Below are 13,324 nucleotides of genomic sequence, written 5' to 3'. Positions count from 1 at the left end.
ACCACGTCTCATCCAAAGGAAACCACACGTCCGGATGTTGGAATATCAAGCAAAAAAAAAATACACCAAACAAACCCATAACAAATAAAACCCAAAGACATCCCTGGGTGATTCTGGAGCGAAATTAAAAGGATACAAACTAGAAAGGATCATTGTGACTGGCTAGGAGGTTAGCATCAGCTTCATAGTGCCTCTTGCCTTTCTTTGCTATCAGGGCCAGCTCTACTGTTTTCGCCGCCCCAAGCAGCGCGCCGAATTGCCGCTGTGGACGGCGGGGGCAGTCTGTGTGCCGTTAGGGCAGCACGCACATTTCCGTGTCGGCGGCAATTCGACGGCAGCTTCTCTCTTCAGCCGGAAGACAGAAGCTGCGCCGCAGCGTACAGGTAAACATAGAAGCTACCGCCGAATTGCCGCTGCTGCAGAAACATGCCTGCCGCCCTAACGGCACATGGACTGCCCCCACTGTCCGCAGCGGCAATTCGGAGCGCTGCTTGGGGGCAGAAACACAGGGACTGCCACCCCTTGCAGATTGCCGCCCCAAGCACCTGCTTGGGATGCTGGTGCCTGGAGCCGGCCCTGCTTGCTATACACGGAGATGGCTTTTTAGGATAGGTCTCTGCTGCAGGGACACCAGCTGACACTGGCCCAGGCTTTTCTCATGGAGTTTGACATCGATTCTTTCATACTACTGGGCCCCTCTCCCCGTGCTTTGCTCACTTTTACCTTTGCAGGGACACACGTCGTCAATAGCCTTACAGGCACTAGTGCCCTCATCAGGGCTGGTGCAACCCCTTAGGCAACCTAAGTTGTCGCCTAGGGTGCTAACATTTGGGGGGTGGCTGCTGCCCCGGTTGTCGTCGGTATTTCGGGGATGGGACCTTCCGCCACCTAGGGTGCCAAAAAAGCTGGCGGCGCTCCTGGCCCTCATTTTCAAAGATGCTGGGCACATCCAGCTTCCATGGGATCCCTGAGGTTTGGGGGTACCTGGCACTTCTGAAAATTAGGCCAAATGACCCTCATTTTCAGAGATGTTGAGCGCTCACAGCTCCCACTGACTTTAGCTGTACTGTGTTCATAGCTTCTGGAACCCCAGATGCTACTGAACAAATTCTTCTCTCACTTACTAGTGTAACACCACTGGCTGGTAAAGCTGCTCCCAATTTACACCAGGGTAACTGGCAGCAGAACCAGGCCATTAAGTCCTGGTGGGTCTCCTGGCTGCGGAGGGCTGGCTATGCTGCTCCTGAATTGGCCCAGTGAATCCGTGGTAGAGCCAGGAATACGACTCAGGAGTCCTGATTTCCCATCCTCTGCTTTAACCACTAGACAACACTCCTCCCCTTTTGTCCTGCCATCTCCCTTTATCCCAGCGGTGCCATGTAATGGCTTCTAGCCTGAGAGGTAGGGCCAAACCCAGAGAGAGGCTGAGCCCCTGCAGCCCCATTGGCTCAATAAGTATTCCAGGTGCCTGTGGACCCCAGCATTCGGCCCCTACAGAGGGTGTGGGAAGCACGTTCTCAGCTGAACCCGAGACATGGAGTCGGTTTGGACCCTGATTCCAACTCCCATGACCTCCCCCCGCTTACAATAACCTCTGGGGGCAATCCTGGGTCATGGTAGGTATTTTTCTATCCTGTTGTATTTAACCAAGTGTCACTTGGCCGATAGATTCTCCTGCATTCGGAGCTAGCTGCCTGCAATGCCTCATCCCTTTCAGCAAGCACTCGTCATCCCCCTGAGAGGGAGCAACGTGAGGCTGGGCCACCTAGTGACTAGCTCAAGCTATAAGTGCCCTCACTGACCAGCTCTGGGCACCAGCGCTCCAAGCATGTGCTTGGAGCAGCACTTTCCAAGGGGTGGCACTCCGGCTGAGGTGCAAAAAGCCAGGAGCCAGCCCTGAGCGGAGGTGAGCTGCAGCGGTGGGGGGTGCGGGTGGGGGCCACAGGAAGTAACTGCTCCCCCCGCCAGCTCACCTCCGCTCCACTGCTGCCTGCTCCCCCAAGCGCTCCGCCGCTCCACTTTTCCCCTCTTCCTCCCAGGCAAGCCTGGGAGGGAGGGGTAGGAGGGGAAACGTGGCACACCCAGGGGAGGCAGTGGGGCCGGGGATTTGGGGAAAGGGTTGGAATAGGGAAGAGAAGGGGTGGAGTTGGGGCGGGGCTGGAGGGGGCAAGGGAAATTTTTTTTGCTTGGGGCAACAAAAAACTTAGAGCCGGTCCTGGCCAACAGGCCATGTTGTAATTTCACTTACTCAGGTGTCAAACCAGCAGATCGCCCCTGGAGTTACACCAAGCTTAGATCAGAATCAGGCCCCATGTAGACTGAACTGCCCAGCTGTTATGGGCAGATGACTCCTGGAGAGGGATTTAAACTTGCAAACTGCTGGTTGACTGGGTGGGTGAGAGCTCTTGGCACCCAGTCATAGCCTGATCTCCTGTGCACAGACTGATCTTCAGCCTTTCAGTGCTAGAGCAGAGCTGTCCCAGTGCAGCTCATCTGCATGGCTGCATCCTCTGCATTTCATTTGGTCCAAATCACTTTTCTCATCTGAATTAATCTGGGCAAAATCGACTCCAGCCCCTATATTAAAGTAGACGTAATATTGAATGCTCTTTGAGGATTGTAGCAAACAGTGAAAAGGATGTTTGAAAAGGAAAATCATAAAGCCAGGCTTGGGATCATGATTATTTGTACTAAAGTAAGTTTGAGAGGCCTCCGCTGAGATACGGTCCCCTTTGCTGGGCGCCGCACATATGCTTAATGAGAGACAGTCCCTGCCCTGAAGAGCTAACAGTCCAAATAGGCAGGACAGACAAAGTAATATTACGCCCATTTTACAGGTGGGGCTCTGAAGCACCTTGTCTACATGGGGAGTTATTCCAGAATAACTCTTCTTGATTAACACCAGGTGTGGACACTCTTGTTCTGGAATAAGAGTGCCTATTCTGAATGCCCAGATCTCCTGGGTCCCAGTGCAGTGCCTTAAATAACAGGCCACCTTCTGGAGCCAAAGTTTGGATACCCCAAACTTTGAAAGGCGAGGGAAGGCAGGTTCAGTCGACCAGCCCATTATTGGGATTGTGGCCGCTGACAAAACTGAGATCCTTCTGCAGGTGCAGCTTTTGGACAGTTACCAGGGAGAAGGGAATCTGGAGCTCAGGTTGGGCCTGCCTGCGGTAAAAGGCAGAGCTTTCCATTGCAGGGGGAAAGTGTTGACGCTGGCATCCTTGGAGTTCAAAGCCCCCCATGGAACAGGGGCAAGCTGCCCTCACACTGTCCCCCACAATGTGCCTCCGCCCTGAGCCTGAGTCACTGAGGACTCACTTGCAGGAGCGACGGACTCCCCGTGCCCTTTCCAGCTGTGGCCCCGGCTGAGTGTGCTCTCAAGGTGCTGACTGCAGTGGTGGAGTGACTGTGGTGCCCCAGCCGGTCCCTCCCAGCAGCCCAGTACCTTCCTCTCCCCAGCCGTGGGTGGGGTATTGTTTTATTGGAAGGGATTCAATCTCTTGCAAAGTATCTGTTGGGGGAGGGGCTGCTCTGATAACGCTCCCCCTTGGCTCCTGCCCTCTAGATCTGCGAGGTACAGAATGCCACGGAGATGACCTGCCAGGCCCCAGCACTGGCCGTGGACCCAAATCACCAGTCCGAGCTAACTGAGCGCCCAGAAGAGTTTGGTTTTATCCTGGATAATGTTCAGTCCCTGCTGATGCTCAACAAAACCAACTTCACCTACTACCCAAACCCAGTCTTTGAGGCTTTCAACCCCTCGGGGATCCTGGAGCTGAAGCCAGGAACGCCCATCATACTAAAGGTGAGGAGATGGGGGTAAGGGAACAGCATCAGAGAATGATGATGCCCTCCAGGAACACATCCGGCCAATCACAGCTCATGCCAACATTCCACCAGTCCCAACAGAGCCTTCACCAGCATCCCACCAATCGCAGCACTGCTCCTGCTAACATCCCACCAATCGCAGCACAGCGTTCTTATCTTTACCCCAAACCACAGCAGATATTGTCTTGTGCTGTAGGACCCTGGTGTACAGATTAGATTTAGCAGCGGCAGAAACTGCACTGAGAAGGGAAGCATGGAGCGAGAACGTTTATGATATTCCATAACATCCTAACCGCAAGGGACAGAGCTTCGAACAACTAACCTTTTCACTTCTTGACAGTTCACCCTAATGGAAGTACACGGAGTAGACTCTCAGCTGGTGTAACGCAGCATAGCTCTGTTGACTTTCCCGGAGCGACACTGATTTACACCAGCTGAGAATCTGGCCCCATGTCTCTGCCGTACGTGACAGTATGTGTATTATGACAGCCAGATGCAGCACGTTTGGAATTATAAAGCTTGCTCACTCGCCATTTGTGCAAATCTGAGAACAGCCCCTTTTGTGGTTTAAGACATTCTGTGAGCCAGACAGCAAGCAAGAGCACTTTATGGCCTACATTTTCCAATATGGGCCCACTGTGTGTGCTGTATGTGCAAACAGACAAAAGACACTTTCACATTCAAAACAGGTAACTATTTTGCAGGTGTAAGTGTGTTTTGTGGGTCCAGTTAGCGGCTTGTGCAGGCACAGACTAGGCACCTATTTTTGCAAATATAGGCCTGTAATTCCAGAGAGACAAGGCGCAGGGGAGCCCTGTACCAATCTGTACCAATCTTCCAGGAGTGGGTCAGGATTTACTCTCATTGGGGAAGACCATAAATGATGAGCCAAGGAGGGCATGTCTGGTGGTGGCACTCACATCACAGGGACAATCCAGTGGCAGGTTACACCCTGCTGAGATGTTTGTGGGTTTGCTCCTCTCGGTCCAGGGGAAGAACCTAATCCCGCCGGTGACTGGAGGGAACGCCAAGCTGAATTACACTGTGCTGATAGGTGAAAAGCCATGTGTGGTGACCGTGTCAGATGTGCAGCTGCTGTGCGAGTCCCCAAACCTCATTGGACGGCACAAAGTGATGGTAAGCCGGGCATTAATGGGAAACCCCGAGAGAATGGGAACCACTGAGAATTCTGGGATCCTTTGGAATTTGGATCCCATTATGATAGTCACTAGGAACTTGGTGACCCTCTCCAGAAGGCAACGCCCCAGTCCTGGGTGGGAGTGTTAAAATAAACAAACTGGGAGACCCTTGTAGCTCATGCAGGATCTCTTAAAAGCATACAGCCTCGAATAGCCTCCACTGCTGGCACCTCCATTATAGGGAGTCCCTTCAGCAGAAACCCACTTCTCTGCTTTGCATGGGACCAGCTGTGTGATGCCAAAGTACTTGTGCAGTGTGGCTGCATGTATGTGGCATGATGCCTCCATGCCACCAAATGCTCCTGTGGGGGGAGTGGGGGCTGGGGCTGGGGCTGGGAGGGGATTGCTCTGCTTGGCTTAGCACTGGCTGCAGCAACAGTCAGCAAGCTGGTAGAGTAGATTGTTTTGGTTCTAATTTCAATGATGAGAAATCTGTAGAGGTTGCTGGAGATATAATATTTGGGCACGTAAGGAGAGAGTGTTTTCTGAGTTAGAGCAGAGAGCTGGTGGTTAGGATGCCCCAGGTGTCCATTATTGACTCTGCCACAAACTCACTGTGTGACCTTGGTCACTTCACCTCCCTATGCCAGAGTTTCTCCTGCTGTAAAATGGAGATGATAATCCGTGCCAGCCATAATGCGGGGCTCAATTAATCCACAGTTGTAGAGCACATTATGATCCTCCAAGGGAAACACTAGGGATGCCATTCTCTGCTTTAATTCCAAGGCTTTTGAATAGCCCATAATGAGTCTGCCAGCATTTTCATGGATGTAGTTATAAGGGTGCTCAGTCAGGGGCTGGCAAAGCCAAGGCCTTGGGAGATAAGCCCAGAGGCAGGAAGATGGCAAATGAACCCAAGGGGTTCAGTGAGACTGAGAGCAGAATTGGGCCTTTCCATGACACAGGGATTCTCTGATCACTGCAGCCCTGGGCAGGTAGAGAGACTCATAGAATGAGGCTTCCCATGTACAGGAAAGGCCCCATTAGAAGTGTGGGAAGATGGTTGCATTTAAACATGTTTGTGAGCATCAGTAACACGACAAAAAGAACAAGGAGTCCTTGTGGCACCTTAGAGACTAACAAATGTATTTGGGCATAAGTTTTATGCCCAAGTACATTTGTTAGTTTCTTAAGATGCCACAAGGACTTCTCAGTCTGTATCAGCAAAAAGAACAACACGGCTACCCCTCTAAAACCAGTAACATGACAGTGCACTATGGGTGAGTTAATGCCACAAATCTGCAAACACAGAGCCATTGCTCTGATAATGGCTGAGCTGCGAATCAAGGACAGACTGTCACCTGCAGTAAAAGCCACTGTTTTAGGAATGTCACGGAAGCTGGAATTAACCAAGGAAACAGCTGTTCTGGGGAATGACTTCTTCAGTCTGACACTGTTGTTCCTCATGTTAGTGCCTGACTGTTTCACTGGAACTCCACTATGAGGATGGGGTGGGGGGAGGGGCGGAAATTAACCGTCAGATCTCCTGGGTCCTTCTGCCAGTGATACGCTGCATGATCTTGAGCAAATCACTAAACATCCTCGTTGCTGGGAAGCTGGGGGGTGGTAACACTTACCTAGGTCCACAAGGGCTTGTGAGAATGTATGAACAATTGCAAAGTGGGATAGTGAAGTAGGAAACCATGGTGACAGTGTTTCGTGTTGATGTCAGCATGTTCCCTCCTTTGGTCAGCTCTCAGTGCAGGGATCAGCAAAACAGTGACAGAGTTAAATAACAGGAGGAGAGGGAAAACTAAAAGACCTGAATTGAGTGCATGGTTTTGAGATGAGCTATGAAAAGGGGCAAAGGGTCACTGAAGTGAGAGGCACAGGGGGCTCTTCCAGAGGGGAGAAGCTGCAGAGGAGAGAGATGGGTGTACAGTATGTGAGAGGAGGTTTGGGGGGGAAATGGATGACGAGAATAGGGTTTGCATGGAAACCTCAACTGAGGCTGTCTCCCAAATCCTTAGTCACTCCTGTGTGGAGGTCAGGTCTCCAGGGCTAGGTCTGGGCGGGAGGGAGCATGTGCTGGGATGTATAGAGTCCTGTTGCAACAATAGAATTAGCACAACGATCATCCTATCATAAGCTAAATTGTGAGTAGAGGATCTGGCACAAATCTACTGTCACTGGTGCTGAATTTCAGTTTGACCTGAGACTGTAGGAAAGACCTGATACCACACAGAGTCTCACTCCCAGAAAGTATGTCCAGGTCAAAGTCCTTGGCCACGCTTTCTGTGTGTTGAAAGAATATGGAGGCATCTGCTTTGTGCTTGGACCATATATAAAGTGCAGGATTCCAGGTTTCCGCTGGTTTCTGCCCCCTCACCAGTCCTCGAAATTGCAGGAAGGATCTGAGCAATATGTTTGCAAGAGGCTCAGATTGTTAGCCTCAGTGCAGTGAAATCAAACAAGAGGTCAAAGAAGGCAAGAGAAGAAGAAACTGACAAGGAAACCTGATTGCTTCCTGTGAAGCCAGAGCTGAGAGCAAGGATGTTAACTCACAGAATCCTAGGAGCTACTGATCAACCTGTCTGGTAGTGTGACCAGACGTCCCGATTTTATAGGGACAGTCCTGATATTTGGGGCTTTTTTTTTATATGGGCTCCTATTACCCCCCACCCCAATCTGATTTTTCATACTTGCTGTCTGGTCACCCTACTATCTGGTCACATCTAGTATGTCCCCCAGGCAGGGCAAGATTGCTCTATCATATCTATGTTCAGGGCCACCCAGAAGGGGAGGGGGGGCAAGTGGGGCAATTTGCCCCTGGCCCAACAGGGGCCCCTACGAGAGTTTTTCGGGGCCCTGGAGCAGGTCCTTCACTCACTCCAGGGGCCCCGGAAAACTCTCATGGGGCCCAGGCCCCCGGAGCTCCTTCCGCTCCCAGTCTTTGCCGACAGGGGGTCCTTCTGCTCCGGGGCAGAAGGACTCCCCGCCGCCAAATTACCACTGAAGCGGGACCCTCTGCCAAAGTGAAGCCAAAGACCCATGGCAGGGGCCCCCTGCCGCCAAATTACCGCCAAATACCTGGCTGCACTTCGGCGGTGGTTCCCGCTTGGGCAGTAATTTGGCAGCTGGCGGTTCCCACCGCGGGTCTTCGGGGCACTTCAGCGACGAATCCCGGAGCGGAAGGACCCCCCGCTGCCTTCCACCGAAGCGGGGGCCCCCCGCCACCGAAGACCCCAGGTCCCCGGAATCCTCTGGACAGCCCTGTCCATGTTAACTAGTCCCTGCAACAGGGCAGCCTCATTTTGGGAGACAAGCCAATGAGCTGATACGTCTCTCTGGTAGGGAGCATTGTCTCACATTTAGTTTAGCTTTCCCGTTCCTTAATCTCATCCCTGCTTCTCGGCAGCTCCTGTACACTCCCCAGGACAGACACCCTGCTCTCCTCCTCATACAGTGACCTTACCTCTAAAGCTGCCTCTCACTATGCATGGCACACGCATTCGCAAGAATGCTCTGCAGGAAATTCAGGCTTCCCTTCGATATCTTTAGAGCAGGTGTTTCATTTTTAGCAAGCTCTTGATAAGCAGGTTCTACATGCAGAGGCCCTGGAGCCGCAGGTCCCAATCCCAGCAGTGCCCACTCAGCCCTTCACCTTCCCATGGTAGACATGCTGGGCCAGATCTTCAGTTTGTGCAAGTCAGGGTAACAGCACAGAGGGGTGGTGTCGATTTACACCCCCTGAAGATCTGGCCCCTTTAGTTCCCTGCTGTTTACCATGAGTGAGTCCTGCAGACAAGACCATGAACTCCAAGGTCCCACTTGCTCTGTGTGGCCATGAAAGAATCCCTTGCACATGCTGCCCCACAGCCTATTGTGAAAAAAAAATCTCTTTCCCCCAGCACTTGTTTTCTGGGTCACCCCTGTTCTTATCCCACTGGGACTGTGTGTAACTCCACAGTGTGTGAGGCATGTTGCATTCCTGCAGCATGACCGGCAGTATGCGTGTAGGACGAGAGTCGCGCTCCGCTGGGAAGAATTCCTTCTGTCGGCTCTCGCAAAGTACTGCCTGAAAAACAGGTCCCTGCATGCGAGGAGGAAAGAGCTGGCACAAGAGGAGTGTTCTCTTCTCAGACAACTCAGAGCCACATCACTGCCTGCCCAGGAGCCTGGGTGTGCCTCCTGCCAGCCTTTTCAGCAGGGACGCCGCAGGGTCTTGGGGACTGTGAGCCCCTACCCCACTCCCCTCTGTTTTGCCCACTGCTGGCCCCACCCATAGATGGCAGGTTTGTATAATTTTGGTGGTGCCCAAAATGATAGTGCCTCCCTCCCCCGCTCACACCCTGTAAGCCGATATAAAATGAAGCTACAACGCTTCGGCACCGCAAGATTACAAGAGTCAACTAAAAGTGGAAAGTCAGAAGCAGCGCTTGCCTGCTTCAATATACGTATTATATTTTGTTGCACCTGTTGTGACAAAGTGGGAATGTTCTTAATGTTTTCTCTGAATACGGTGTGGGTGCCTCAGTTTCCCCTGCAAGGTGCCAACTGAAGGTGTTGGAGAACAAAGAGATCAGGTGGCCTCCTAATGCCTGGAAAAGAGACAAAGGCCAGAGGAGGGAGTGTCAGTGCCTGTGCGGGCTTCCGGGAAGCGCATGGTGTGGAAGGCGATGCTTTGGAACTACTCCATACAAAGCCTGTCAGGACTCTGGGGGAGCCTCCTCTCTCTGAGCAGACTGTCTCCAGGGCAAGAAGCTTCCACCTTCCTGGCTCTGACCTCAGAGCATTCAGCATCCCCTTCCACACCGTGCACTTCCCACAGCGAGTCTGCCCAGGCAGGTCCTGGGACAACCAGAGGTCCCTGCAGCCCAACTCTGCAGTCAGACGTGACTCTCAGCCAGCCGGTAAAACAGAAGGTTTATTAGACGACAGGATCGCAGTCTAAAACAGAGCTTGTTGGTACAGAAAACAGGACTCCTCAGTCAGGTCCATCTTGGGGAGTGGGGAGCCTAGACCCAAGTTCTGGGCCTCTGCCCATTTCCCCAGCCAGCTCCAAACTGACGCTCCCTCCTCTAGCCTTAGTGTCTCTTCTGGACAAGGAGGCCACCTGATCTCTTTGTCCCCAACACCTTCAGTTGGCACCTTGCAGGGGAAACTGAGGCACCCACACAGTATTCAGAGAAAACATTAAGAACATTCCCACTTTGTCACAACAGGTGTCACAAAATTCACCCAAGCCCCAGCTGCTCCGGCCTAGGAAGCCCCCCTCCCCCATCTCCCCTGTGGTAGGTGGGTGGGTGCTGGGGGGCGGGGGGAACTGCCAGCACATGTGGCTTCCTTCCTCCCCTGCTGCAGCCTGCTGCCCCTCACCTTTGTCTCACTGGGGATGGGGCTGCCCCTTGCCCAGCATTGGGCAGGAGTGGGGGCTGTGGGGGGAGGGGTGGATCACAGGGTCAAACCTCACCGAAGCCCCAGCAGCCTCTCAGGTGAGTGAGGTCCACCCCAGATGTCCGTCTCCTGGCTGGAACCCCCCTTGGCGTCTCTTCCAGGTGGGTGCCGGGGAGGTGGGAGAGAGAGCTCCCAAGCACATGCATGCCTCCTCCCCCCTCCCCTCTCCTCCTCCCCCTGGTCGCCAACAGACTGGCCACTGATCTCTGTAGCCTTAGGCAGAAGCAGTGCAGGTAGCCGGCAGCACAAGCAAAGGAGAGAGGCACTGGCTGTTTTTTTTTTCCAGGCAGGGAAGCTCTGAGGCTGGGGGGAGGATGCTCTGAGCTGGGGAAGGAGGGCCAGGGCCCGCTCCAGGCAGGGCCAGGGGAGAAACCCAGCTCCAAATATTGGTGGAGCACAGCCCTGAGCCTTGAATATTCCTGGTGCTCGAGCACCTCGAGCCCATATAACCTGCCACCCCTGGCCCCACCTTCTCCCTCCCCCAAGCTTCCCAGTGCCAGTCGGCGCCCACTGCAGCACAGGGAGGTGGCTTGTGTGCCCCCACCATGGAGAGTGAAATGGGGCAGAGATGAGTGAGGTGGCAGGCCAGGGAGCAGGCTGCCAGCTGAGAACAGGCAGGGCGAATGAGGCTGGCCACCTGACTGGGACGGGGGGATGGTTGTGGGGGCTGGGAATATGGGGGTGGGAGGCTCATATTAAGATGGAGGGAACTGTGCTAGAAAGGGACCAGGACGCATGCTGAGAGCACTTGCCCAATCCCAGTTTCAGGGGACGACTTGGGTGGTGCGGCTGTCGGTGCTGCCGGGCAGCTGGGCCATGTGGCGTGGGGCGGCTCCAGCCTGGCGCCGAGGCTTTGCTGGAAGGCACCGGGTGCTCCCCAGCAGCAACCAGCGTCTCAGGCAGGGCCTGCTGTGCCTGGCAGGGAAGAAGAGCTCAGGCAGGATCAGCTAACCCCAGCGACAAGGCTGACTGGGGCACAGGCCCTGGACAAAGCTCCGGGGGATGAGAGTGACATACGCTGCCTTCCCCTCCCCTGCTGCCTGTCTGCCACCACTGCTCGTGGGGCTCTACCCCAAGGCGGTAACGCTGCCCAGGTCCAAGTGTGTGCCACTCTGTAAAAAATGACTGGGAACAGCATTTAACAACTAACCCTCTAGGGTTGCAGTCTGGAGCTATGGGCAGGCTCTGACAGCACACAGGCTCCCACCAGCCCCGTCTCAGAGGTGATCCGAGGGTGCACACCTCTGGGGGTCAGCAGCACAATCTGTTGGGGTGCCCGCTACATGGTATCTCCTAACCAGGAAGTGACCCCTAGAAGGCCACCTAGAGCTCCAAGCAGGGATGCGGGGCCCAGGGTGGAAGTGATGAATGCATCACTTCCAGGACTGACCCGTCACTTCTGGGTACCCAAGGGATGGCTCTGGCTCCAGCGCTGGCTCCAAGCAATAGCCAAGGGCACTAAGGGGTCAAAGCAACGCCTTAGGGCCTAGCCCTGCTCTGCATTACCCTGGAGTAACGGAGCAGGGGCTCTGATGAGGACGTTTACCCTCAGGAGACATGCTGGGCTCTGTGTTTATTCGTCCCCTATGGCTTCTGGATCCAGTTTGTTCAGTTTTACAAATCAGTAGAAGACTGTTCTTCCCGCCAGCTCTGCAAACTGTCCCTGGGATTTGATATGTCAGCTGGCTTTTTCTAGCACCCTGCCCAGTAACTGGGGCTGTCTCATCAGAAGGCAGCTGAGAGGCCGATGCACATTCTGGGGCAGGGTGGGGGTCAGCGCAGAACAGAACAGCACAACAGGGTCAGGAGCTGACGACAGAACATACCCAAGCTGCAGTTCAGCCAGGACACTGGGACTAATAATTCTGCTCGCACAAGGTGTTTATAGATCACACGCCACGTGAACTTTACTGCTAACGCCAGCCTCTAGCACCATGCTGGACTCAGTATCTAGTCAGAAGGAAGTGTGCCACCTCCCTGTGTCTCTGGCACCACTTTTCTGGGGTTAGCGGTCTCCCATCCGAGCACTGAGTGCTTCAGACACTGTTTAGCTTGGGAGAGCAGGGAAGGTCATTGGCTTAGGTGCTATTGCTGCAGGTTGAGGTGGTTAGAGTTCCTCAGAGGAGTAGCCAGGCTCTGGGAGGTCCTGTTTGCTGGTGTTTGTAACGTGTCTGTTTGCTAATTCCCCTGTAGGCTCGAGTGGGAGGATTGGAGTTCTCCCCAGGGATGGTTTACATCTCTCCCGACAGCCTACTCAGCCTGCCGGCCATCGTCAGCATTACCGTGGCTGGTGGCCTGCTCATCATCTTCATCGTGGCCGTGCTGATTGCGTACAAGCGCAAGTCCCGCGAGAGCGACCTGACCCTCAAGCGACTGCAGATGCAGATGGACAACCTGGAGTCCAGGGTGGCACTGGAATGCAAGGAAGGTACGACGGAGAGGCGGGGCCCCCAGGCCTGGCAGAGGGCATGCTGAAAGGAAGATATTTGGTCCCTGAAGGATTGCAGTGAAAACACAGCTCTAGCTAGAGGACCCCAATCCACCAAGTTCGGGTCTGGCTTTGGATCACCCTTCTCCAAAGTTCTGGCTAATTTAGATCCAAGATCCAACTGGGTCCATTCAAAAGATAAGGTTCAGCCACTGAATCTGGATCCAGTACAGGAGTCAGTCATCCTTGGAGCTCAGGAGCATTCGGACCCAGTCAAGCCTATCTCTGGTTCTGACATGGTTTGGCTCCATCCACCCGGGCTGGACAAATGGTGATAAGAACGGGCTTTGCTAGAGCCCTGTTAAAACTGTGTTTCCTAAATGAGAGTGGGGCTCTGTCTAGACGGACTCTTTGTCTGGCATTAGGTCATGGGCAGAGGCTGGTAGGTGAGCAAGTGCAGCCTGTTCCT

General features: G+C 53.8%; 1 protein-coding gene across 2 annotated transcripts in view; it reads left to right on the top strand.

The window, feature by feature from the left end:
• PLXNA4 (plexin A4) overlaps positions 1-13,324 on the top strand; it is a 667,362-nt gene that overhangs the window by 570,138 nt on the left and 83,900 nt on the right. For both annotated transcript variants that reach the window (XM_030574789.1, XM_030574885.1), the window contains exons 18-20: positions 3,569-3,808; positions 4,822-4,968; positions 12,621-12,855. In XM_030574789.1, the coding sequence (XP_030430649.1) occupies positions 3,569-3,808; positions 4,822-4,968; positions 12,621-12,855 (622 nt within the window). The remainder of the gene's footprint in view (positions 1-3,568; positions 3,809-4,821; positions 4,969-12,620; positions 12,856-13,324) is intronic.

This window comes from Gopherus evgoodei, chromosome 1 (assembly GCF_007399415.2).
Source record: "Gopherus evgoodei ecotype Sinaloan lineage chromosome 1, rGopEvg1_v1.p, whole genome shotgun sequence".
NCBI lineage: Eukaryota > Metazoa > Chordata > Testudines > Testudinidae > Gopherus > Gopherus evgoodei.
This window is presented reverse-complemented; position numbering and strand designations above follow the sequence as displayed.